The 25,431-nt window shown below is 38.0% G+C and overlaps 1 protein-coding gene across 1 annotated transcript in view; it reads left to right on the top strand.

Annotated features, from left to right (window-relative positions):
• bckdhb (branched chain keto acid dehydrogenase E1 subunit beta) overlaps positions 1 to 25,431 on the top strand; it is a 52,373-nt gene that overhangs the window by 19,144 nt on the left and 7,798 nt on the right. Inside the window, exon 9 of the mRNA XM_046848265.1 lies at positions 20,526 to 20,612. Within this exon, the coding sequence (XP_046704221.1) occupies positions 20,526 to 20,612 (87 nt within the window). The remainder of the gene's footprint in view (positions 1 to 20,525; positions 20,613 to 25,431) is intronic.

Genomic DNA, 25,431 nt, shown 5'->3' with positions numbered 1-25,431 from the left:
TCTGGTTCTTTCTAATTGTTGATCTACAACATCCTTTCTGTGAATTTAACTTTTTTTTTTTTTTGCAATGGATTACTATTTCTGAAACAAGAAAGTTGTTTTTGTATGTTTGTTTAAATATAGAATTTAAAATATTTGATAGTTCTTATTAGAGTGTGTGAGAGGAGGACATCTGAGCTTATTGAATGCATTGCTGCAATATATTCGGCTGGGTGTGTCAGATAAAGAAGAGACGCATGATTTTAAAACCTCACTTTGGAAAATGCTGTGGTATGCGTGTGTGATTTGTGGCTTCTCCATCTCCAGTATGATGGATGCATTGAAGACAAGAGTGGAATACTGGGAAGAGAAGGGATGAATGGTATGTATCTGTGTGTGTTTATGTCCCCTGGAGTTGTGATTCTAGGAATAGAGGCAGCTGAACATGTGCCAGGTCCACTTAGGCTTCTTCGCTCCGTTTACACAAAGCTTGCCTTATCAATCTCTCTGCCTCATTTACTAAATGTCCATGCACTGTGATGCACATCTTATTTAAAAGAGCTCTGAGTTCAGACCTGTTTATTTGACAGGAAGCCAGGTGGCAGTAATATGAAACCATATTAAAAGGCAGGGCAATACTTTAATGACAGGCTTGGAGTTCTTGCATGGGGGAGCGAGTAAAAACCCAAATTAAATAGAAGTCCTTTTTCACTCGGATAGTGACAATTCACACAAGACCATCTGTTATATAATTTGAAGGGAAGCGCCTTTTGATCCTTTCCATTGGTATTAGAAGTGCTTCACACTTTATATAAGCTCTGCACTGGCTGGACAGAATGGAAACCAATTGTTCTCCAAGGTTCCCCTATTACGCAGTAGACAGTCGCCACACCGCACTGCAACAGTCCCAAGTGTTTTTATTTTATTTTTTATTTTTTATGTTATAACTGTGTGCTTATGTAACGTCTCCATATCTGCAAAGCACATATCAGCATAATCAAACCAGATATGCTTATGGAAGAACAAATAAGTACAAAGCACTGCTAATGCAAAGGTCAAGGGTATTTTTTTTTTTTATGTATTCAGTATTTTTTAAGTTTTTTTTTTTATTTTACCTGCCTCATAATAATAAAGATGTGAAGACATCTTTTGGTAAAAGCAGATTTCATTTTCAGCAGTTTTCATATGTAAACAGTCTAACAGTAAAGGGACTAATATGAATGTATGCAGAAGGTGGTTGTTGTGACTTGACTAGTTGACTAGCTAGTGTGTGTGTTTTCAGGGGTTATATAAGAGAAAAGATTTTGTCAGGTAACGGACACCAGGTTTGGTATCCGTAAGATGTAAGTAAATTTTCTTATTTTCTTAGATGGATCTGTATCATACAGGGTAGTTAAAAAAAGAACGCATGTTTTAAAAAAAAAAAAGGGTAATTTTGTTGATTTTCAATATAAAAACTTATTAACACCAAAACAATCTGTAATAAATGCAGTTTTGATAGGTATATGTTGAATATTTGACATATATTGTTTAACATACATTTATACATTCTTGACGTCCTTCTTTGCTGTACACACATCCAGAGCCACCAGTTCTGCATCACACTTACCAGCATGTCTTCTGGCACAGCTGCAATTTCTTCGCGAATGGCCTCTTTCTCATCTACTGTACTAGGTTTTAAACTTAGACTTTCGATTCGAGGTTACCCCAAAGTAAGAAATTGCAGACAGACAAATTTGGTGAGCGCTCGTCGACGAAAACTTCTCGACGACAAAACCCCCGATGCTCCACGTTCCACTGCAGCATGGCTACTAAAACTGAACCCTCTAAACTACTCGCAGGCGTTGTGGGGCTGTCGCCGACCTCCCCCTTCCCAACTACTACCCATTTCAAAAACATGCGTCCTTTTGCACCACCTTGTATAGAAGGATAAAGCGTAATTTTCAGAAGTACTATGGACGAGCTCCTGGGCTCCCCTGGTGTGTTTCAGTCTAAGCTCGTTTTCCTGACCGCAGACTTAACAATATAGGTCATGTTTCTCAGTTGAATTGTGTTTCTGCTACATATATTACACGCTTTGCAGCCAGTCTGGGTCTCTGGAAGGTCATGTTGAAGCAGCTTTAAACCAGGTTGTGTCCTTTTGTTTATATGGAAGATCTGTGTCCTCTTTGTCAACTTCACTTTTGCGCTCTGTGTTTTTTGGGTAGTTGTTTAACATCAATATTAATTTGCTAGTTTCTGTTGAAAAGAAAAAAAAAATGGCAAAAAAAAAGCAAAACATGACAAAGGAGACAAGACAGATGTACTGCAGAATAAATTGAAATGATTTTCTGCAGGTAGGTGGAGAAATTGGGGGCAGATACAAATCTGATGTCTTAATAATTATTTATTATTAGTCAGTCAAGTGTATTACTGCATATGATGCACCAATACATAATAGGGTACTAATTTTTGTCCATCATAAAATGCAATAAAACAAAATAGGGTGTAAAGTTTTGAAAAGTTGTTTAGCCACATTCTAATATGAGGCTCACAAAGATGATAAAACTCTGCTGAAACTCTGGAGGATGTTATTTAATTGTGTTTATGTATTCTGTGTCAGTCCTTATTTTATGATGTCAGTATGAAGACAGTTTTATTTTTCCTTCTTAGTTTGCAGCAAAACAGTGAACATTTGCAGCTGGAATATTCGAGCGTTTCATTTCCAGACAAGAGTCATCAGTCTGAGTCTAGATACATATATTTTTCTCCAAACAAAGTAAACAAATCTGGCTCCAACTTGAGCAATTTCAGGATTTTTGAATTATACTTATTTATAGCCCACCCATGCTGGTCTTTTCATTTGTCTCATGGTGTATTCTGGAGGATTTTTCAAATGAAGGAATGCTTAAATGGTGATTAGATATTAGGAATGTCCACTCTGATTTCCTGATCCAGAAAAAACGTTGTGTATTGCAACCGAGTTGATAATACATGTTACCAAATTGGAAAAAAAAGTCCCCCCCCCCCTCTTTTTTTAAATTTTTTTTAAAACCTTTTTTGTTTTTTAAACTGCTTTAAACATCACAGAAAGACCATTTGTTTTCAATCACTTTCGTATGTCCGACTAAAGTTTAAGAGAACAGTCTGCAATTTTATTTATTTTTTGCACTGGGAAGTGATATTAATAAATGTACCATGACATATGATCTGATGTTTGGTCTAGTGCCTGCCTCTGTGAACACTAACAACTGTAGCAACAATGATTAAGATTTTCCTTTAACCCTGACTTTCCTATAACAGCTAACATGGTTATCATGTTCAATTTGATGAGTTAGCATTGCTTTTGTATGCTGTCTTGCAGTAGGTTTTAATTAAGTGTTTAAAAAATAATACCACAAAAGGACATCGTAAGACATTTGCCACAAAGCTGCCCTACATATACATCATAATTATATATTGGCCAACCAATATATCGGTAGTACAGAAATCCAAACATTATAAGGGACTCACAGATTTTCTTTTTACAACTATAATGTAAGATTTTCCCTTAATTATCCATCATGTTCATTTTTAGTTATGTAGTAACGAAGACACAGAGCTGCTAGGATTAAGTCTATATTTGCAACAGACAGTCTTTGTTGTCTTCAGCCAGTTGCTTCCTAAAGTTGCTGAAAACCTCAGAAGAACATGGCAAAAGTTTTATTTTAGCTTGATTTTTTTTTTTTTTTCCTTCTCATATATGAATTCATGCATATAAATACTTTATTAATGCTGTGGACTGAGTGCTGAACTAGGGGTACATGCCTGTTGGTCAAACTCTCATAACACTTGCGTTATTTTGTGGCATTGTTTTCCTGGTTATCTCAGTGGAAAATTACTCATGGTTGTTTTTTAGTGGTAAATCCAGGCATCGTGTCCCCTCTTGGGCTGAAAAGTAACCTGACACTTGGGCTGAAAATATTGCAATAAGTGTGTGTTTTTTTTTTTTTTTATGTGGTTAAATGTGGTTCTCACACACAATTCTATATCCCAACTAAGACCTGCTTAGTGAATCCTAAGAGCCTTGTGGTTTGTTTTGAAAGGGTGTCTTGCCACTAGAAGTGAAAAAGCAGACAGTCTGACTTCACAAGAGGTCAGTCATAAGCTCCCAAACAAGCAAAGTGCTGTACCACATGGGCTGATGCAAGAAAACCATATTAACCGGTCACATTTTTCAGTTTACTTGACAGGTTGTACACAAGTCTATTGAATATATGTTTGGCAGGTAAAGTTGTTGCTCTATAAATTTGTATTGTGCACATGATATCTATTAGTTCAATGATTTGAATAGTACTGATTTGAATAGTACTTTATATATATATATATATATATATATATATATATATATATATATATATATATATATATATATATATATATATATATATATATATAATATAAAATAAGACAATGGGTAAACTGTAAATATAAACAATGTAATGATGTGCAAATCTCAAACAAATTTTATTTACAATAGAACATAGAAAACATATCAAATGTTTAAACTGAGGAAATGTTACAATTTTAAAGAAATACACCAACCAGGCAAAACATTATGACCACCTGCCTAACATTGTGTTGGTTCTCTTTTGCTGCTAAAACAGTCCTGACCTGTCAAGCACTAACAGCATTAACTTGTCCAGCAGTTTGAGCTACAGTAGCTCGTCTGTTGGATCGGACCACAAACAGGCCAGCCTTCGCCCCCAACGTGCAATAAAATGAGTCTTGGCTGCCCATAACCCTTTCACCGGTTCACCACATCAGGTTGGATGGGGGAGCGTCGGTGCACAGCTATTTTCATGTTTCTCCAGAGATATTCAATCAGGTTCAAGTCTGGGCTCTGGCTGGGTCACTGAAGACATTTACCGAGTTGTCCTGTAGCCACTTCTTTGATATCTTGGCTGTGTGTTTAGGGTCGTTGAGCTGTTGGAAGATGAACAGTCACCCCAGTCTGGGGTTGAGATCTCTCGAGTAGGTTTTTATCATGGATGTCTTTCTACATTGCTGCATTCATCTTTCCATCGATCCTGACTAGTCTCCCAGTTCCTTACACTGAAAAGCATCCCCATAGCATGATGCTGCCACCACCATGCTTTACTGTAGGGGTAGTATTGGCCAGGTAATGAGCAATGCCTGGTTTCCTCCAGACATGACTCTTGAGAATAAGGCCTAAGTATTTAATCTTTTTTTTCTATCAGACCAGAGAATTTGTTTTCTCATGGGCCAAGAGTCCTTCAGGTGCTTTTTGGCAAACTCCAGACAGGCTGTCATGTGCCTTTTACTGAGAAGTGGCTTCCGTCTTTTGACTCTACCATACAGGGCCTGATTGGTGGAGCACTGCAGAGATGGTTGTTCTGGATGGTTCTGCTCTATCCACAGAGAAATGCTGGAACTCTTTGAGTGACCATTGGGTTCTTGGTCAACTGCTTGACCAAGGCCCTTTTCCCCTGATCGTTTGGTTTAGCAGGGTGGCCCATTCTAGGAAGAGTCTTGGTGGTTCCATCCATTTACGGTTGATTTAAGCCACAGTCATCGGGACTTTCAATGCTGCAGAAACTTTTCTGTACCCTTCCCCATAACTGTGCCTCAATACAATCCTGTCTTGAAGGTCTACAAACTATTCCTTGGACTTCATGGCTTGGTTTGTGCTCTGACATGCACTGTTAACTGTGGGACCTTTTATATAAGGTGTGTGCCTTCCATAATCATGTCCAATAATCTGATTTCATTCAATCAACTGAATCATCTCAAGGATGATCAGTGGAAGCAAGATGCACCTAAACTCAATTTTGAGTGTCATGGCAAAGGCTGTGAATACTAATGTACATGTGAATTTCTTTATTTTTTATTTTATTTATTAATTTTTTTATAAATTTGCAAAAATTTCAAACAAACTTCTTTCACATTGTCATTATCGGGTATTGTTTGTAGAATTTATGAGGAAAACAATGAATTTAATCTATTTTGGAATAAAACTGTAACAAAACACAATGTGGAAAAAGCGAAGCCCTGTGAGTACTTTCCGGATGCACTGTATCCCACCCACTAACAGGTGCCATGATGAATGAATAATCAGTGTTAGTCACTCACTAGTCATAATGTTATAATGTTATAGTGTATTAGGTAATTTTAAATTTAATGGCAACCACACATCTCGAAAGACTTTACCACTATGTGGTGCTTTGCCAGTTAAGATATTTATTAATGTACAAATGTTTTAGGCAAGTGTGGAAAAACACCTGTGAAGTAAAAATGCTTTAAAAAATAGTATTAATATTATTTTTATATCAATAACAACATGGAATGTAAATTAGCAGAAGAGAAATCACAACAAATTCAATATTCAGTATTACCACACTTTGCCTGCAAAACACCACCAGTTGTTCTAGTTATACTTGCACACAGTTTTAGAAGGAAGTTGGCAGGTAGATTGTTCTAAATATCTTGGAGAACTTGCCACAGACCTTCCGTGTATGTAGGCTGGCTCATATCCTTCTCTCTCTTCATGAACTTCCAGACAGACTCAATGGTGTTAAGATTAGGGCTCTGTGGGGACCCAAACTATTTGTTCCAGGACTCCTTGTTCATTTCTACATTGAAGATAGCTCTTAATGGCATTGCTTTATTTTGGGGGATTGTTGTCCTGCTGCAGATTGAATTTTTGGGCATCAGATGTAGCCCTGATGTGATTGCATGATACCTGCTTGTCTCAGCATTGAAGACAACATTAATTCTGACCAAATCTCCAGCTCCATTTGCAGAAATGCAGCCCCTAACTTGAAGGAACTTCCACTTATGCTTCACTGTTGCCTGCAAACTAACTGTAACCTTATCCAGCCCTTTGGTGAAAAACCACTGCCTGCTATGGCCAAATATTTCAGATTTTAACTCCTCAGTCCAGAGCACTTGCTGCTATTTTTCTGCAGCCCCATTTCTATGTTTTTGTGCATAACTGAGTCACTTAGCCTTGTTTCCATTTTAGAGGTATGGTTTTAACCTGAAATTCCTCCATGAAAAACATCTCTCAAGACTTCTCCAGACAGTAGATAGGTGTACCTGGGTCCCACTGGTTTCTGCCAGTTATTTGCTGATGGCACTGCTGGACATTCTTGGATGTCAAGGAAGTAAGACTTTCATCCACTGCATTATGTTTCCTTGGGCAACAATAAATCTATGGTCCTCAACTTCGAAATAGCTTGAACAGACTGAAACCCCAGTCTGCTTTAAAATCTTTGCCAGAGAGAGAGACTTCTGATGCAGTATAACTACATTCTGCCTTGTTGCAATCTTCCACAACCTTACCTTAGTGGAGTTTGGCTGTTCCTCACCCAGTTTTAAGCCTCCAACACAGCTGTTTCAGTTTCAGTTAATGACTGTGTAGGAAATTGATGATCATTAGCACCTGCTTAGTATAATGCATTAATTATACTGACTCTGACTCTGATCCTAGAAAATTCCTGACTTTTTGCAAGTGTGCAGAATCTGCAGGTTTAAGAACTGATGCTGGTTTGAAGCCAAAAGGGTGGTCACACCATATATCTATTTCATTTAGATTTTTTTTTCTTCTCACTCACTTTGCATTTTGTAAATTGATAGAAAATAAACAATAAGATAATTATATATTTTTTTTGAAAGCACTATACATCTGGGAACTGAGCAGACCAGTTGCTGGGGTTTTGGGTGAGGAATGCTGTCCTATTTGTGTCTGATACAGGATTGTACCTGCCCAAAAGCCCTGGGTCTTCTTTGTTGTATTTTTGGTACCATGATGTGCCAAATGTTTTCAGTTGTACAAATTATTTATCTATAACAAAGCCATGCTGTTGAAATAGATGCAGTATGTGGTTTAACAAAAAATGTAAACCCATGCACTGATTTCCAATACTGAATTGTAAATGAGGGCTCAAAGATCTCAAACATCCAATATTGATTTTTGCCCTTGTCCCTTGCACAAAGATTATGTACAATTATGATATATTCAAAGTCTTTGGAATTTTATGTTGTGGAATATTATTCTGAAATGATTGCACAATTTATAAGAGGTTTTTTAGCATATTTGTGAACCTCTGCCCATCTTTAGTTCTGAGAGACTCTGGCTCTTTAAGATCTCTTTTTTTTATACTCACTCATGTTACTGACCTGTTGCCAATGAACCTAATTAGTTGCAAAATGTTCCCCCAGCTGTTTTTATTTAGTAACTAACTTTTCCAGCCTTTTGTTGTCCCTGTTACGAATACTTTTTTAGATGTGTTGCAGCCATCGCATTTAAAAGTACCTTTTTTTTTTTCCTCAAATGGGACATTTCCTCATTTTAAACATATAGTATATATTATATGTATACATTTTACACAGTTCCAAACTTTTTGGAATTAGGGTTGTATGTGTGTTTGTGTGAATTATATAATAATAATATATAAAATAATAATAATATAATTTAATATATAATATAATGTAATATAATATGATTATATATATCATATTATAATAAAACATAAATATAAATAATATAAATATACATATTGGCGCTCTTTACTTTTCACTTCACATTAAATAAAAGTTCTTCCTTTGGTGACAGTTTAATATGGTCAGTATGTGCTCTTTTCTGACTTAGTGCTCCTTCTAATTTACACTGCTGCAATCCTCCCACAAACCAAACGAAGGTAACACATTACACCAGTTTTTAAATCACTTAATTGTCACCTAATTTGGGAATGTCTGCTGAGGAGTCAGCATTTACTTACTTTGATCTAGAGTAGACTATGTAAAAAAAAAAAAAAAATTCAGATTTAATTGTTTTAAGATTTTATATTGTTCACATTTGTTCTCAAGAACTAAATTGCACCTCTCAAATGGCCCGATAGTGGTGAATGTGGTGGCATGTTTTTAAAATCTAATTTTAAATTATATTTTTTAATAGAATTTACATAATTATTTTTGCATTCTCATTCTCATCCTTTTCCTCTATACTTTATTTAGCCATTTCTCACTTCTGCCGGTCTTCTGTGCACTTACTCTCGCAAGAAAACTCACATGCTTTTAGCTTTCTCCCGCACGTTTTTTTTTCTCCCTCATTCCTGTCATCAGATCTGCTTTTCCATTCACTCCCGCAGCTTCGGCCAGTGCTCGCATTCCTCAGTTCAGCACTCGTGAGATTTCTTGAATTTTTCTCTGTGTCTCCGTGTCACCATTTGGAACTCAGCAGGCGGTTTGCACAGACTCATAAAAGAGAGAAGTGGTTACTTATTTTTGCAGATTTCATTGTTTTCTTTTTTTTTTCTTTTTCCTCCAACGCCTCACTGACTTCTCTGCCCACCTATTGTGCACTACACAGTTGTGTGATTTATTGCTCTAGGTGATTCCAACATGTGCACATTGAAATGCGCACACACACGCACGGTGATCGAGCCACTTATGGGAAGCCAGTCTTTTCTTGAGCCATTAACTGTTAGCAGAGCCAACAAGAGCAGAACAACATAAATCAATGTCCTTATAAATCGTGAAATCTTGATCTCAAGTTCGTACGCATGCGTGTGCTTGCATTCACGAGAATGAAAATCTGGACACAATATTGTGTGGCTATTAAGTAAATGAAGTGCTTCTTTTGCTGTTTTCCACTCATGGCAGTTGGATTTTTGGACAGTGGCTTGGACAGAATGAGATCATCGAGGTCACTGTTGAGGCAGATAGCAGGGTCCTTTCTAAAAAGCCTGGAGTCTTATTATTTTGTATGGTGATGTGATTCATTAGTGCATCATGCTTTGTTTCTTAATGCCAAGTTCTATAATGTGCTTTCTGCATAGCTCATGTTTCTGCCTCATTATTTAGAGGTGACCGATGAAAAGTGGAAAAGTTAGCCCTAGATAATGTGTGTCCTCTGTCGGCCCTGCTGTCTCGGACGTGCCCTGGTGTAATCATGGGCTGAATGAACTGTACTCATGGTCATACATCAGAACCCAGAGCTAAAAGTATCCTTCATGGCCACTATCCAAACCCACTGGAGGTAGCATCTAAAAAAAATATGCAAAGCAAGGATCGAACTTTTTTGACTTAGACAGCATGTGTGTGTTCTGTGCTTCTCTTATTCTGCCCTCATTTGCCCTTGAGAGACAAAGCAAATCCAGTTGTTGGCTGATGTTTTCCAGAAAGCTGTAAATCATTTTGAGAAAATGGCAGAAACTGCACATTTGTGTAGTCGGTATAAATTATCCATTAAATCTTCTACTGAGTGTACACTCACTGTGAGAGATGCCATAGAAATTTACATTAAAACAACTGACAATAGGAATATCGGACTTTGTCTCAACCTGTTAAATGTACAATGCTCTGTACACTCATGGACAACTGATTAATAATAAGGGTGATTTTTATATCAGTAAATACATCAGTTTTCATTTTAAATCAGTCGACCATCTTTTCTATAGTTATCTCGTCATCTTTTCTATAGTTAAGCAGTTTGGACATTGTTACTGTTATGGTGTTTTATTTGTTAATTGAAGAATGTGTTAATTCTCACTTTGTGTATGATACATTATAAACGATTAAAGTAATAATCTGTTTAATAAATGTGCAGTGTAATAAAGCTTTGAATCATATTACACTATTTAAGAATGTCCCAATTCATAAAATGCACTTGTGTGATCAGCTCAGCTAATTCTAAAATGAAGAGCACACAGCTTAGAAAGCTTTTTTTTTTATAGGGTAATGATTGCCAGAGGATCCGAAGGCTACAGCAGCAGCATCAGGGTCTTTTAGCATCCAGACTCTAACTCTTAACTAGCTGAGCAGGATTGATTAGTTAAACGTTGCCACAGCGCATTCACACAACGCTGGTCACGGCAGAATTGACTTTCTCCCCGGTAGAAGGATTTATTTATTTTTCATTTGTGTTAAGCTCTAAAAAGCAACACTCTCGTGTGCACCTTTGCACTACATATCAGTGTTAATGGCCCATTAAAGCAAATCAAAGAAATAAGTAGATAAAAAGATAAGACTTTTTCCCTAGTGTAATCTTGTGCTGCTGACTGTAGAATTAGCGTAATCTCTGTACTGTCTGCCCTGCTGCTTTTTCCACTACTCCAACTAGCAGGCTACTCCCTACAGCAGCAACTAATGAATAAAATAGTTGACTAGTCTATGCAGGCCCTAGCATATGTTAAATTCACATATGCATTGTGGTACGCTTGGTGCTAAATTCTTTTAGTGAAAGCAGTTAGAGGATAACTGAAACTAGCTGTTGTGCCTTCGCTGTGGAGTCACGCAAATAGAACACCTGCCTCAGTTAGAATGCATGAGCACTAGTGTAGGATGTGGGGATTATTTGTTAAACAAAAAATATGTATAAAGAAACGGATATCTTCCTGTCCAGATTTTCTTTTTATTCTGTACGATTTATACAACCTAGGGTACCACTGAGACCTAAGTGTTTCCTCTAAACAGATATTTGCCAGAATGTGAAGAACATTTTGGCAAATATTTCAAAATGTTTTCAGACATAAAAATGACCACAACTTGATGTAGTGTTTGAATATCGTTGTGGATTCACTCTAGGGGGATAAAGGCAAGTAGGAAAACTTCCCATTGTTGCTCCTGCCATGAGTAAAAAAAGGTTTACAGTGCATGTTTAAAGCTTCCTTTCTCTGTCATGTCTTTAATCTGATTGGTTGTGATATGATGTTAGATGTAGGACACATCAGTCTTTATCTAAACTTGAATAGTCTTCAGTGGGACTTTTGGGAGACTTGGAGTTGTTTCTGTGAGAGATCTCTTCTGCCAAGCAGGCTTCTTAGTATCAAGGCCCATCTATTGGCTCAGGGCTGGAAATGTGCATCTGTTTCAGTGTGTTTGCGTGTGTACATGAGGGTGAGCGCAAGCCTGTGAATGCTCAGCTTTGATTTGCTCGCCCTCGCAGTCTCTGCGCTAAGCAAACCCGCCCACTTGAAAGGGCTGCATAAGACATGGAGATCACATAGTGCCATGTGAATTTTGCCGTTGTGGTGGCTTTGCAATTAAAGACACACAGGCCGCTCATAGACAATATTCTGTGGCCAAGCCGACTCCGTCCAGGCGGCAGGACTTTTCCGTGTTCACTTCCTGTCATGGATTTGATGAAAGACACTGTGGACAAGGCCCTGAAGCTCTGTCAAGTTCAATGCTTGAAGTCAGGGTGATGACGATGCTGCACTGCCCTGCCCTGCCCTAGCATGCTTAAAGGCTTATTATAAACCCTATTATATGATCAGAGCTCCGTTTCAAACTTTACCAGAAATATTTTTGATTTAAGTAATGAAGAAAACATTGTCCCTGTTCTGTCCTATTTTTGGTTGTTCAGGCTGTTTATTTTTTTATTTTTTTTGTATTTTTTTTTTTTACATTTTTGTAAAATTGCGTGCACGCGTGCGTGTGTGTGTGTGTGTTTGCGTGTGTGTGTATACACGTACACATACTGAGCCAGTGAGCGTCTGCCGCCTCTCCTGGCATAGTGCTGTGGCAAGCGTAGGCAGAGAGTGACTCTTATTATGTTGGGTGTGTGTGGGAATGGCTGTAAACATGACATTCCCCTTGTGCAAGCGGCCTGGTCTAATCACAGCCCTGTATCCCAGTGAGCAGTAAAGGGAAGCCACCACTGCCTCTGGCACAGTGGAAGAGGGCACAGAGGACATCAACCCCTTATTAACCCCTCTGACCACTTGCACTGACCTTTTGCCACTCCCTATTTTCTTTCCTCCCTGTCTCTAAATCTCTCAGTTCAACTGACCTCTCCTCTGTGCCCCCCTCATACTCTGATTAAAACCTTTTCAGCCTGTATTTGCTTGTTGAAATTCTTCTGCACAGGACACACATAAGACATCTGCATAAGACATCTGTATAAGAGGTGCTCACAAACGTGATCTGTTGTTTACGGGCGGATCTGTCAGCGTTTAAACATTTTTCATAGATACTTTAAAGGATACAGTTTTAAAATGTGCAAAAAGAGCACTCCAATTAAAAAAGGAGAAGGTGTCCGTTGACATGTACCTGTGACATGAATCTTAACTGATTCTATGAAAGTGATTTTCTTACTTGAAACCAGTGTGAATAAAGAAAGGAATGTAACTTAGTTTAACTTAAGGTATGCATTGTTTATCTATATTCAGTAGGGATGCCAATAAAAAAAAAAAAAATTGCCAAAAAATAGTCCAAAATGTTTTTTCTGGCTGATAAAGACCCGGGTTTGGCCGCAGGAAACAAAAAGTTGAAACAGATCTCAACTCAGTGGCAACTCAATAATGATGGTGATTAGAAAGTGATATATAATGCACTTTATTTTGCTGTTTTAGTACAGATGCATTAAAAAAACATTGTCAAGCCTACTGAGGTAAAAATGGTTTATAATCAGAGTTCAACAGTAACCTCTAGACACCTTTTTTTTTGAGGGTGGGTAAACTGTTGTCTATTAATTATTTCAAAAGTTTATGCTTTCTAATTATTTGCTGTATCTAACATTTTTTTGAGAATAGGAAAAATTAAAGTGAGTATATAAAATTTTCTTAGCTGAAAAACAAACACTATACTAATGTTTTGTCAGCTTGTGGCAGGCGAACACAGTGTAGTTTTTTTTCATTCTTATGTATGTGTGCAGGAACTGCTTTGGTCTATTTTGAGTAGCTCTGTGTGCATAGCTACTGTGCAATGCTTCTCATTGATTAGTACTGGTGACGGTCTCACAGTGTCTGGTCAATTTACCCCTTTATCTTGATGTGGTGCCCAAGTCTTTGAGAGGCCACTTCACATGAGTGTATATGAGGATAAAAAAGTCTACTAAACCACACCCTAATCCCTGCTTCTTAGAACTCTATTCCCATTGCAGCACCAACAGATATAAAGAACTGCCCACAATTCATATGTTTAGAACTCCTTGCTGCTAACATCTCTTTATAAAACCATAGGAACCAGAATTGTGTATGTGATCGAGAAAAGTAAGTATATGAGCAGGAGTCCAAAAAAAAAAAAAACCCTCCTTCTGTCTGTCTTCATCCACCAGAGTTACTCGGGTCAAACTAAAGCTGGACAGCAGTGGTATCGAATGGCCAGAAGTAAATAAGCTGTTGGCTACCAGCACATGCTGCTGACAGTGCCCTTGCTATAAACACTGCACTCTTCATAAGCGTATGAACACAGACCAGATGCAAATATGGAGTGTTGGGGAGTAGAAAGAAAAATGTTGCTCATAATGCTCAGCACATGTTTTTGTAAACTCATTGTCTGAATGAAGCACTGACTGTGATTACTCACAACACAATTTGAGTGTAAATTCAGTGAAGAGTGAAGAGGATATACTTTTCAGACTTCTGATCTCTAGTTAAATAAAATGTTCCTTAGTGTGAAGACTATATATTCCTCCCAGTTTTTATCTCAGGCTGTGGGCTGTCTGGTTCTGGCAGGACTTTTCGAAGATGAGGCATAACTCAACCAACTAGGCAACAGAGTTGACAGTTGTGTGGCTCGCTTGCAATGTGATCCTACAGCTGGTTATGGCTTTAATTAAACAATCGTTATCCTCAAACCATATATCAAACCACACACATGCGTTTCTTATACACATTTATTAGCAAGACATTGATAAAGATTTTTTTTTGTGCATCTGTCAAAGCAAACTTGAGCTGAAACAATTCCTCAAGTAATTCCAATACAAAAAAACATCGAGGCAAATTTTTTTCCTTTGTTTAATTCTTCGTGTGTTGAACTACACATGAAGGATTGTTTCCCCACGGACCATTATTACTGATGCACCACCCGCTAAACTCTGGAGGGCTTTGGACACGTAACAAGACGCTGCAGAATGAAATAATGGCGGAAATTGGAGAAAACAGCGAGGGGTGAGGGGAAGATTCAGCCCAAAGAAAACACAACAAAGTTTCCAAAGAATCATTTCGAACCAAGACATAAAGAAAACACCGTACAGTGCAATTACCTTTTTTAGCGTAATTTGAAATTGATTTTGATATTTTTTATTTATGACTATTTATATATTAGTATTGCATTTTGATGTAATCTGGAAATTAAATGCACTAAATGGGTTTAGTTTCCGTATATACTTTTGTATATGTATATACTCTTCAGCAAACTAATACTGTCCAGTTTTAGATTAAAACTTTAACGTGTGGTTATTTATTTATTTATTTAGTTTTCAATTTCAACTACTCAGCAAAATACATTCCAACGATGAAAAGTTTAAGAAGCATATTTAGTGACAAAAATAGCAGCACAGCGTTTGGTAGATGGGCTGAATCGTGCCTTGTGTGCAGTCCAACTATGCAGTTCATGATCCATGGTATTTTTTATTTTTTTTTAACTCAGTTTTCTACATCACAGCACCAGTATTAGAAAGCAAAACAAAACTTTCCGCTGGATCTTGACCTGATTCTGCCAGTCAAGTGTTGATGGCTACCAAGGGTTGATTTCTGTCCCACAATATTGCAATTACGGTCCTGGAATATTTATGTCAGAAGGAATCTGGGGAATGTGTTTGGGTTGCTTTGGGCTGAGAGTATCCTGGGGCCCACCACACATAGCTGTCAGTCAGGATTACCCATAAAGCTGCTCATGCTTTAGCAGTGACACACGTGGATAAGGAATCCATAAGGAAACTCGGTAAATTCAAATGCCAAATGAGTTACATGTGTCAATGTGAGTAGTGCAGACTATGAGGCTAAAAGATAATAATGGGCCAATTAGAGATGCATTTGCTGTGTCAAAAACAACTGATTGACATGGAACAGAAGTGACTATAGAAGAAACAAACTCCCTTAGAGAGCCACAATTATGCATGATGGATAAATGGGTTCGTGAAGGGAAACTGGTTCAACTGAGTGAAAACCGTATCCAGAATATAGGCATGTATGTGTCAGGGCTATAAAGAGCAAGTATATACCCGCATGACCTAAGATGGTTTACCACAAGATAGAAGCTTCTGGTGAGCCTCAAGCACAGAAAGGTCAGGTTACAGTTTGCTATAGAGTCACGTGGGCCGACGAGATGAAGACTTGCCAGTACCACAAAGCTGGAAAGAGGAAAATGTGGAGAAAACAAGGAACTGATCATTATCTGAAGCTTACCACCTCATCATCGTGGTGGCATGAACAAAGATAGCTGCTACTGGAACCGTCTTCTGTACCTTTATTTATGATGTGTCTGCTGTCGGAGCAGCAGGATGACTTCTTAATTCTGCCGGAGAATTTTAACCGCAAACTCAGTAGAATTTACATCACATGCAGGAAGACAGTAATGTGGCGCATAGTAGTAAAGTTTTTCAGGGGCATCAGAATTTGATCAGAGATCCATTTATTGAAGAAATAACATTTGGGACAAAAACTCGCAACGGATTTGCAAAGCACTGAATATGGCAAATTTTCCACTGTGTCTTTTTTCTCCATTATTTATTGCACCCCTATATCAGGAATCTGCTGTATATTCACTGTATTGCCAAATAATTGTGGACACCTAATCATAAGTATGGTATGTGCTTTCTGATCATCATATTCCACATTAAGTTCCTATTTGCTCTTATAATTCCCTTCTGGAAAAAAGTTCCACTAGATTTTGGAGTGTGCTTGTGGACAATTGTGTTTATCAGCCCCAAGGGTATTAAAGTCAGATACTGATGCAGATGAGCTGAGGCCTGGGGTGCAGTCAGTGTTCCAATTTATCCCATAGCTGTTCAGTAGGATTGAGATCAGAGATCATTAGCAGGCCACTTAAGCCCTTCATCTCCAATCCATGTAAACAACATCTTCATTTTTGCCATGTTCAGGTTCAATGCCATCTTTAGGTTTGGGTTTCCAAGTTCAAGTGAATGCAAACTTTTATTATACCGCATCCAAAGATGTCCTGTACAGTTGTGTGCCTCCAGGTTTGTGGTAACAGCTTGGAGAAGAACCACATATTACAGAAAAGGTGTCCCAGTACTTTTGTCTATATAGTGTATAAATATATGGGTCATAAATAGCTAAAATAATTGTATTTCATGGCAATTTCTTTGTTCGTGACTGACTGATTTGGCAGTTCCTTAGTTATATAAATAGGAAGTCATCATCTTATAATAACTAATAACATCTTGTTTGTATTATTAACTTGCATTTGACCACTATTTAAACTTTGTGCCTCAAACCCCTCTCTTTACACTGAGATGCTGTACTTTAATTAGTGTATAGTCTCCTAATCGAACTAACACACCCAGTTATCAGTAGCTACGTCACGATAAAACTGTCTCATCAGAGCCTTGAGGATCAGTCTTGAAAACCCTGGCAGCTCTTGAACCTTGAGGTTTATTTCGACAGTAGCACAGTAGTGTGTGGAAAGAGGAGTGGACTGTGGTAGGCGATGATATCAGATTGCAAATGGTAGAACCTGCAGGGAGCTTTGTGTTCCTAGCCTCCATGTGCCTATGGACTTGGCCCAGCATCTTCATAGTAGAGCACCATGTGGGGGACGGATTGGCCCTGCTTCCAGCACCTAGACTTTCTCCATCTGCACAGGTCATTAATATGATGGAGAAATTTCTACACACCAGAGGCAGCCTGCATAAAATATCTTAAAGCAAAGGAAAAAATAAAAATAGAACAGCTAACAGAACAGAAGCTTCATATTTGAATCTTAGCGACTTTTCTGGAGAATTATTCAAAACATTTTAATTAGAAATAATACGCATCAAAAATAGTGACTGCCCATGGTTTACGATATCACTTCTCAACACCTTGACTTGGTGTCTTTTATTAAATGAAAAGTACAAGGACTGTATCTGCATAGGGAGGAAATTCCACTGTTCACATTTTCAATCTGGCTTTGAGGATGCATAAAAATTTTTAAAAAAAAAAAGACATCGATGCCTGTGCTGTTGTAGTTTTGTTTCACACAGTAAAAGATGAAACGGAAGCACAATATTTGCACGATAGACCACAGATTAACTGCAGCACTGACACCTGGATAAGGTTATTAAATATAAATAAAATCAGATCATTGTAATGAGATGGTGAAGATAATGATGAGGATGAGTATTATTATTGATGCTGCATACTAAGTAACTGCTCTAGCTAGCAGCTTGTGGGTATATAGTCTACACCACTTTTCCAGACGTTACTTTTTCTCACCATGTCTGTAATTCATTCAAAGGACTGTTTATACCACAAATGCCAAACACTGTTTACATAGAAAGGCTGATCAAATTAAAGCAACGCAAAAAGAGGTTAACTGCTGCAGTGGAGAGGTTGCATAGCTAAAGATTGGCCCCAGATCAGTGCTGTAGCTCTCTCCACATCTGCTCACAACCAGCCTTCGTGAGAAACCACTGCATACCGCAGCTGCTCAGTGTGTTCTCTCAGTAACGGCACTGCAGACACATGGCATGTCGGCTCTCATTATCCATATTGGCTCATCATTTTGTAGTCACACTTAAGAGATCATATTAAGAATCATTGTAGTGCAGCATGGAGCTGATTCTTAGAATTAAATATTTATAATATAGTTTTCTTTATTTGCTGCACTCTTTATTTTGTGGAGTTGATTTTGAATGAATGTAATTGGCATTAAATTACATAATTTAACAAAATTTCCTACACTTCATATATACTTAATCATTAATGTTGAAATTGTATGGGAAAAAGACCCCCCATACTTTATAGAAACCCCTTTGGTAGCACTTTTAGCTACAAATCTGCTTGGATATGTCTCGACAAACTGTACACATCTGGATTTGCACAGGTTATCCTATTCTTCATGGCAGATCCTCTCAAGAGCTATCAGATTGGATGGTGAGAAAAAAATGAACTGCCTTCTTTAGATCTTTCTACATACAGTATGATTCATTTGGTTTAAGTCTGGGCTTTGGCTGGGCCACTCAAAACATAGAGATGTGCCCTAAAGCTACTCCAGTCTTGCTTTCATGGTCATTTTCATGTTGGTGAACTGTTGCTCCAGTTTGAGTTTGTGTGCTCTAAAAGAGGTTTTCTTCAGGGATCCATTATTTGTCTGCATTCACATGTCCCTCAAGTTACCAGTGTCCCTGTTAATGCCAATAAGAAGAACCCCTCAGCAGGAAGCTGCCACCACCATGTTTCACCATTGAAATGGAGAGCTTAAATCTAAAGCAATACTTTAGCCAAAATGAAAATCAACACAAGCTTTTAAATGACAGCAATTCATGCAAAACAATCATTAGGCAGTTTAATATAGTTAAGAATTAAGCAATCGTGTGAGACCTGCCTAGAATCAAAGTACTTTGGCGTACATACTGTATAATAGGCATTGTTAAATGTGTTATACAAATTAAATTTAATTGAAAATTAAGAATAAGTATAGGTGGTAGGAAGGTGGAGAGTCAAAAGAAAGGCATTGAAGTATCTGCGAGACAGGAGAGTCTTGTGCACTGTGGTATGTTGCGGGTGGAGCCTTTTCCTCCTGCAGTAATGTGGGGCTTCAGTCAAGTGAGATGAGATGCCTGCCGTCCTTGATCACTGTGTTCATCAGACTACACCAGCATGCAGGCCTCACTTTACATTCCCATCACATCATTATCCTTAGTGGACACAACATGCAGAAGTAGCTTAGCTTCCTATCAAATAAACTTGGGGTGTGCCACCTATTTTATTTATTTTTTTCCTCCACCCCGTTTGTGTGCACACTGATGTGTTCTGTCTGGAGTGTGAGTCACCTGCCAGCCTTCAAATAAAAGGCCTTCGTTCTGAATTTAGTTAATGCAATTAAAAAAACAAAACAAACAAAAAGCCCTGCCTGTTTTGATGATTTTGGCTTTCTGGTAAGGCAGCACCTGCTCGCAGAGGTGTGTTTGACCTCCTGTTTTCCTGAGTGTAAAACGACAGATGCTGTGTTCCACTGGTGGCAGGGTGACCCGTTTCCAACATCTCCAGCTCTGACTAATCCTGTGGCTGTTTTGTCAAGGGCTCAGAGCTGCGGCTGCATGTTTATTTTTAACAGGCTAAGAGCAGCCTGGTGTGTTTGAGTGTATTTGTAATCTGTATTTAAACACTGAAACATATGGTCATTATAAGGCATTGTGGGTGCCCTCCACAGGGCCTGAAGTTGCCATAGAAACCTGCAGGTCTAAGCTTGTAACTGTTTGAGTCCGAGACCTAACTAGATCAAACAACAAGAAAGCTCAGCACGGCAATGAGTTGTGTGTGTAAGGTCTTGGTGGAGTGTTACATTTCCGCTTATACATTTAATTGATATTTAAATGATGAAAAAATATAATTAAATATTAAACAAAATGTTCTTTAATACAGATTGGAAATAAGTCTGATGACAAGCTGATTAAAATAATATTGATTTGATTCAAAAAATACAAAAAACTATTTTAATTAATTGAATTCAAGCATGTTAAACAAAATGTATATTATCTGATTTTAATATATTTTACCAGGGCATCCAAGAAGTTGGATTGTGAGGAACACTCACCAGATTATTTATTAGCATGACTCATTAATTGGTATAAGTCAGTAATGTCTTGTATGTCTTAATATGTTCTTTTATAGTCAGTGGTGAAGACGGGGAGGCTGCTGATCAGTCATGAGGCTCCAGTGACTGGAGGCTTCGCTGCCGAGATCTCAACAACAGTGCAGGTAAAAACCATACATACTGGCAGCTTAAGTGTCTTATTTGCTTGATAGTTCGCAGTGGTGGACAGTAACGAAGTAAATGCAATTCGTTACTGTACTCAAGTAGTTTTTTTCCATATCGTTACTTTACTCAAGTATGGCCATTTGGGGAGACTTACCATGTAGCTTCACTACATTTTAAAGTCAAATATGTTACTTTACTCAACTAAACACTGATCTATTACTTAGATCATTATAAGTATAGATCATATATATAATAGTATAGACTAATGCAATTACTGAAATAGGCCAATAACTGTTTATCACCTACGGTTATGCCGTGTTGCCTGCTATGCTTTTACTCATAAAGCAACATTTCTTTTAGCTGCATAACATAATTATTTATAATATGTAGTTTATCATAATGTGTGTAGCAACAAACACAGTTTAACCTAACTAGTCTAGTTGGATTGTAGTTAAACAGCAGTTATTGGTTTGGTTGAATGAGGTGATGTCTTAAAGATTTTCTGTGATTGTACTGAAAAATATCTCCAAATTTGTGGACTGCTCTGAGAATATGTGTTACACATCCGGTGATGGTAGCTGAAGCAGAGAGGAGCTTTTCAAAGCTAAAACTAATCAATGGGGGAGACTTTGGGTCACAGCGTGGTTCACCCAGGACTTCATTCAAGCCAGAACTGCCATTGCTGCTTGGTGATATTTACTCAGTAACTCATTAATATCTTTTTATTATAAGATTGGTGTGTTAAGAGTAACATTAAAGTCTTTTCACATAACAGAGTTGATTAAGCAAAGAGTTTTATGATAAAAAATAATAGGAACATTATAGCCATAATAAATCATAGTACAGTGGAACCCGGTTATGTCAAAGGCCTAGGGGACGGCAAAAAGCGTCGAGATAACCGATGATCGAGATAAACGAAAACCAATATGGCGGCAATATATTAACGTGCTTTAAATTTCTTTATGTACATGATGTGCGTTATTAAATGAGAATGTGCATGGACGTGTTTTTGGAGGTTTTTTTACACAACAGCGTTGCCGCAATTTGATTGGTCATGCGGTTCGAGATAACCTGTAATGCGGATAAGGAGGCGGAAGCCAAAGTAAACGCAAACAAAGTTTATTGAGAATACTCAGGAGATAATCCACCAATACTTGTAGCGAAGCAGTAATATCCAGTGGTGCGCTCCGGGAGCACAGTCCACGAAGTTCTGTGAAAGCAGTTTGTGTAGAGAATCCACGGATCCGCGCTATGGAAAGCGCAGCGCTGGGCAGCAATGGATAAACGTGGTGCAGACAGCGTGAACATAAAAAACAGCAGGATCGGGGTAATCCGGGGGGCCGTTGAGAGAATGCGTAGTCCGAGAAGGAGGGTACGTAGCGGGATACGTATACTCGATTACACAGACCGCCATGAACCAACACATACGATCATGCACAATCAATAACGGACCGCGAGTGTGTGGAGGTGAGGGGCTTAAATAGGAGATGGGATGAGTGAGTGAATGAGAGTCAGGTGTGTGTGATCAGCATGACTGGCACGAGCTAGGCCGCTCGGGAGAAGAAGCAAGGTGCTTCGGGGGATGTCGCCTCCAAAGGGGGCGTGTCAGGGGGATTCCTGACATAACCGACGTTAAGTGGCAAATTTGCCCCTTAACCTCCATCACCGTTAATGTGTACTTTACTCAAGTAAAAGTACTTTTACTCTGCTTTGTGCACTTCGTCCACCACTGTTCCACAGTGTCCTCAGGAAGCTAGAGCACTTTTTTCTTTTTTGCAACAGCCTTAACTGTTTAAATTGCTTCATGTTAATTATTCCAGAGTAATCATCGTCTCACAAAAGCACATCAAGTAGCTAGATATTAATGAATGTATTAATACATTCAGCATGTCTGCCTTTTTCCATACCCACGACAGAAGAACCCAGTTAACTAAAATATGCTAGTAAATGATCATGTGCTGGTGTATCATCGAGGCTGTGGTTACTATCATAGCTCACAGAATGCAACCTCTGTCTGTTCCCACTGCCATTGTATATCCACTTCTGTAATAAGGATGATTTTGGGTCATAGAGTTTATTTATGGGACCTGCAAAACACAGACTTAGATCCGCTTTTCACTCACGTGTAACTTTTAAATTCTTTGACGCTATTTTAGCCTGCGTAGTCGTGTTGAGTCTTTTTTTTTTTCCCTTTTTTCTCTTTTTCTCTGTTACCTTTTTATGGTTCTTGGTGAGTGTTTTAGAGGATTTATAAATCATCTTACCCTTTCTGAACAAAAACTCTCTCTAGACTTTTCCCAGTTACATTAGTCTCGTAAATGTGCACTTTACACGACCACCATAACCTCATTGTTTCTCTGAGATTTAACAAGGAGCCCTTTAGTATTATTAAATTCCAATTTTATTTGTCATGTGTAGAACCATACACAGTACCACATGCAGAGTATTTATTGATTTGTATGTTATAAACTTTTGATAAAGTAAATCTCAAGCTTTAGGTCGGTCTTGAACATTTATGAGATGTTTAGCCAATCTGACTGAATGAAAGTGTGTGTAATTATGTTTATAGTGAATGCATTTGCTACCTGGGTTAGGGGCTGTTTGTGTGGTGGTAGGTGATGAGTCAGCCTGATGGATTTGCCTTGTGTACTTATACAATATAATGAAACTAAACTAGGGAGGACTAAAAATAAGGCTTTTACATGGATGATGCCAAAAATTTAGTACACAATCTTTTTTACTATTTAAAGGTTTGCCATAAATTCATCAGCAATCCAGGCTTGGGTAGAGTTTACTTACCTGTAGTTGTTTGAATCCCATCTAAAAACAGCGACATGTCATTTGACTTGGTTGCATTGAATCGGAAAATGACCTAATCAAACTACCGTCCTTTTACCTGATCGAAAAAAACAGCGTGTCATTGAGAATATCAAGAAATGTATAGCCTTTTTGTGAGCCAGTTGAATGATAACTCTTATTATCATTATTGAGCTAACCTAAATATTTAATCTATATACCTTACCACAAAATACACTATATGAACAAAGGATTTGGGACACCTTACATTTCCAGCCATATATGGTTCTACCCCATCCTCCACAATGTTGGAGGATGTCTAATGATGTTACCACACTATTGTATAGGAGGTCTTTCAACAAGATAGCATTACATTTTCCCCCTCCTTGACCTAGAAGACCCAAACCAGTCCCAGCACAAGAATGCCCCTGTGTACAAAGTCAGCTGCATGAAGATATGGTTTAAGTGGGTTGGACTGGAAGATCTTGAGTGGCCTGCTGAAGAGCTCTGACCTTAACCCTAGTGAATACTTTTGAAATGCACCACAGGCCTCCTCATCCTACATCAGAACCTGCCTTTTCTAAAGTCCTTGTAGCTGAATGAGCACAAATCTCCACAATCACACTCCAAAAGGTTATTATAGGTTATTATGACAGCAAACAGAGAGTAGATGTGGAATGAGATGTTCAAAAAGCACATATGAATGTTATGGTCAGGTGTTTATCCATAAAGTTTGTGGACACCTGACCATATGATTCAAATGTTCTTTTTGAACATCCCATTCAGTATTTAGTCCTTATGGCTTGAAAAGGCAGGAGATTCCAATACTTTTGTCCATATATTGTCTGTTGCTGAATAATGTTGAAAGCTGCTGAAGTCTCCAGGAATAAGTCATGCCGGTGTATTTTGGCCTACAAGATGTTTATATAAGACGTTATACTAGAAGGAGTTTGATTATGGTGTTCTTGACCCCTAACAAAGTGTTTGCAGCAACATTAGTAATGGAGAAAAAGTGCCTGTCACATGGGTGTAACTTTGTTTTGAAAAGGACCAAAGAGGACCAAAAACAAGAATCTAGCGTGATCAATGATGAACCATGCAAAATGTTTCCATAAAGTATTTGTAGTTATGTTAAGTTTATAATCACAAATGCCCAAATATGCTTATAGATTTGTATATATAAATGTGCGATGCAGAAATGCAATCATGGATGAAACAAACATTCTAATTCGTAGGAAAAGAAACTCGGTAGAACGTGCCTGTGCTGCGTTAATTTAATGCTGTCCGGATGTGAGTTTTATCACGGAGCAGACATTTTATTACAGGCGCCACCACCCAGTCAAACTAACACAGTGAATATGGCTCATGTTCTGAAAAGCTGTTTGAATCAGTTTCTGTTGCCAGCGATTATATAAAACTTTTAAACTACACTTAAAAGTTCATCTTTTGCACTTAAAATCGCATTACGCTTTATCACAAAGTAGACTGCGTTTAAATCAATTATTAGCAAACTTGTATATCGTGATAGATTGTGTGTATTGTAGAGCATCGTTGCACCATATTTTTGTTACATTGCCCACCCCAAAGGGACACATCCATGGTCTTTCTTCAACAGCATTAGAGTGGTAACTGTAAAAATCATATTGAGTATGAACAACTAAAAAACATTTTATTGTATATAGAGGCTACTGCTACATATATTTTTTTCTTGTTTTTTGGGTTTTATGTTACTAAAATTACCATACGCTGATCTCTAGCTATCTTTAGTTTACGGTCGGTTGTTATGGTTTTACTGGTAGCTCCCGGCTAGTTAGACATGGCCACGCAAACAAAATGGTCAGCTAAAGAATGTATATAAAAACACCTATCTGGTCGCAAATAAGTCGACTGAAAATAAAATGCTTTACAGACTTTGACAACTACTCAATGTACATTCTGATGCGCCACTGTCTTCAATTTCAGAATGATGCCTTTTTTGTATAGAAATTTGAATAAAATACTTCATTCCTGTGTAGCAGCATG

The sequence above is a fragment of the Silurus meridionalis genome, chromosome 4, assembly GCF_014805685.1.
Source record: "Silurus meridionalis isolate SWU-2019-XX chromosome 4, ASM1480568v1, whole genome shotgun sequence".
NCBI classification, from domain to species: Eukaryota; Metazoa; Chordata; class Actinopteri; order Siluriformes; family Siluridae; genus Silurus; species Silurus meridionalis.
The sequence above is the reverse complement of the archived record's forward strand: the minus strand, read 5'-3'. Positions and strand labels throughout refer to the sequence as shown.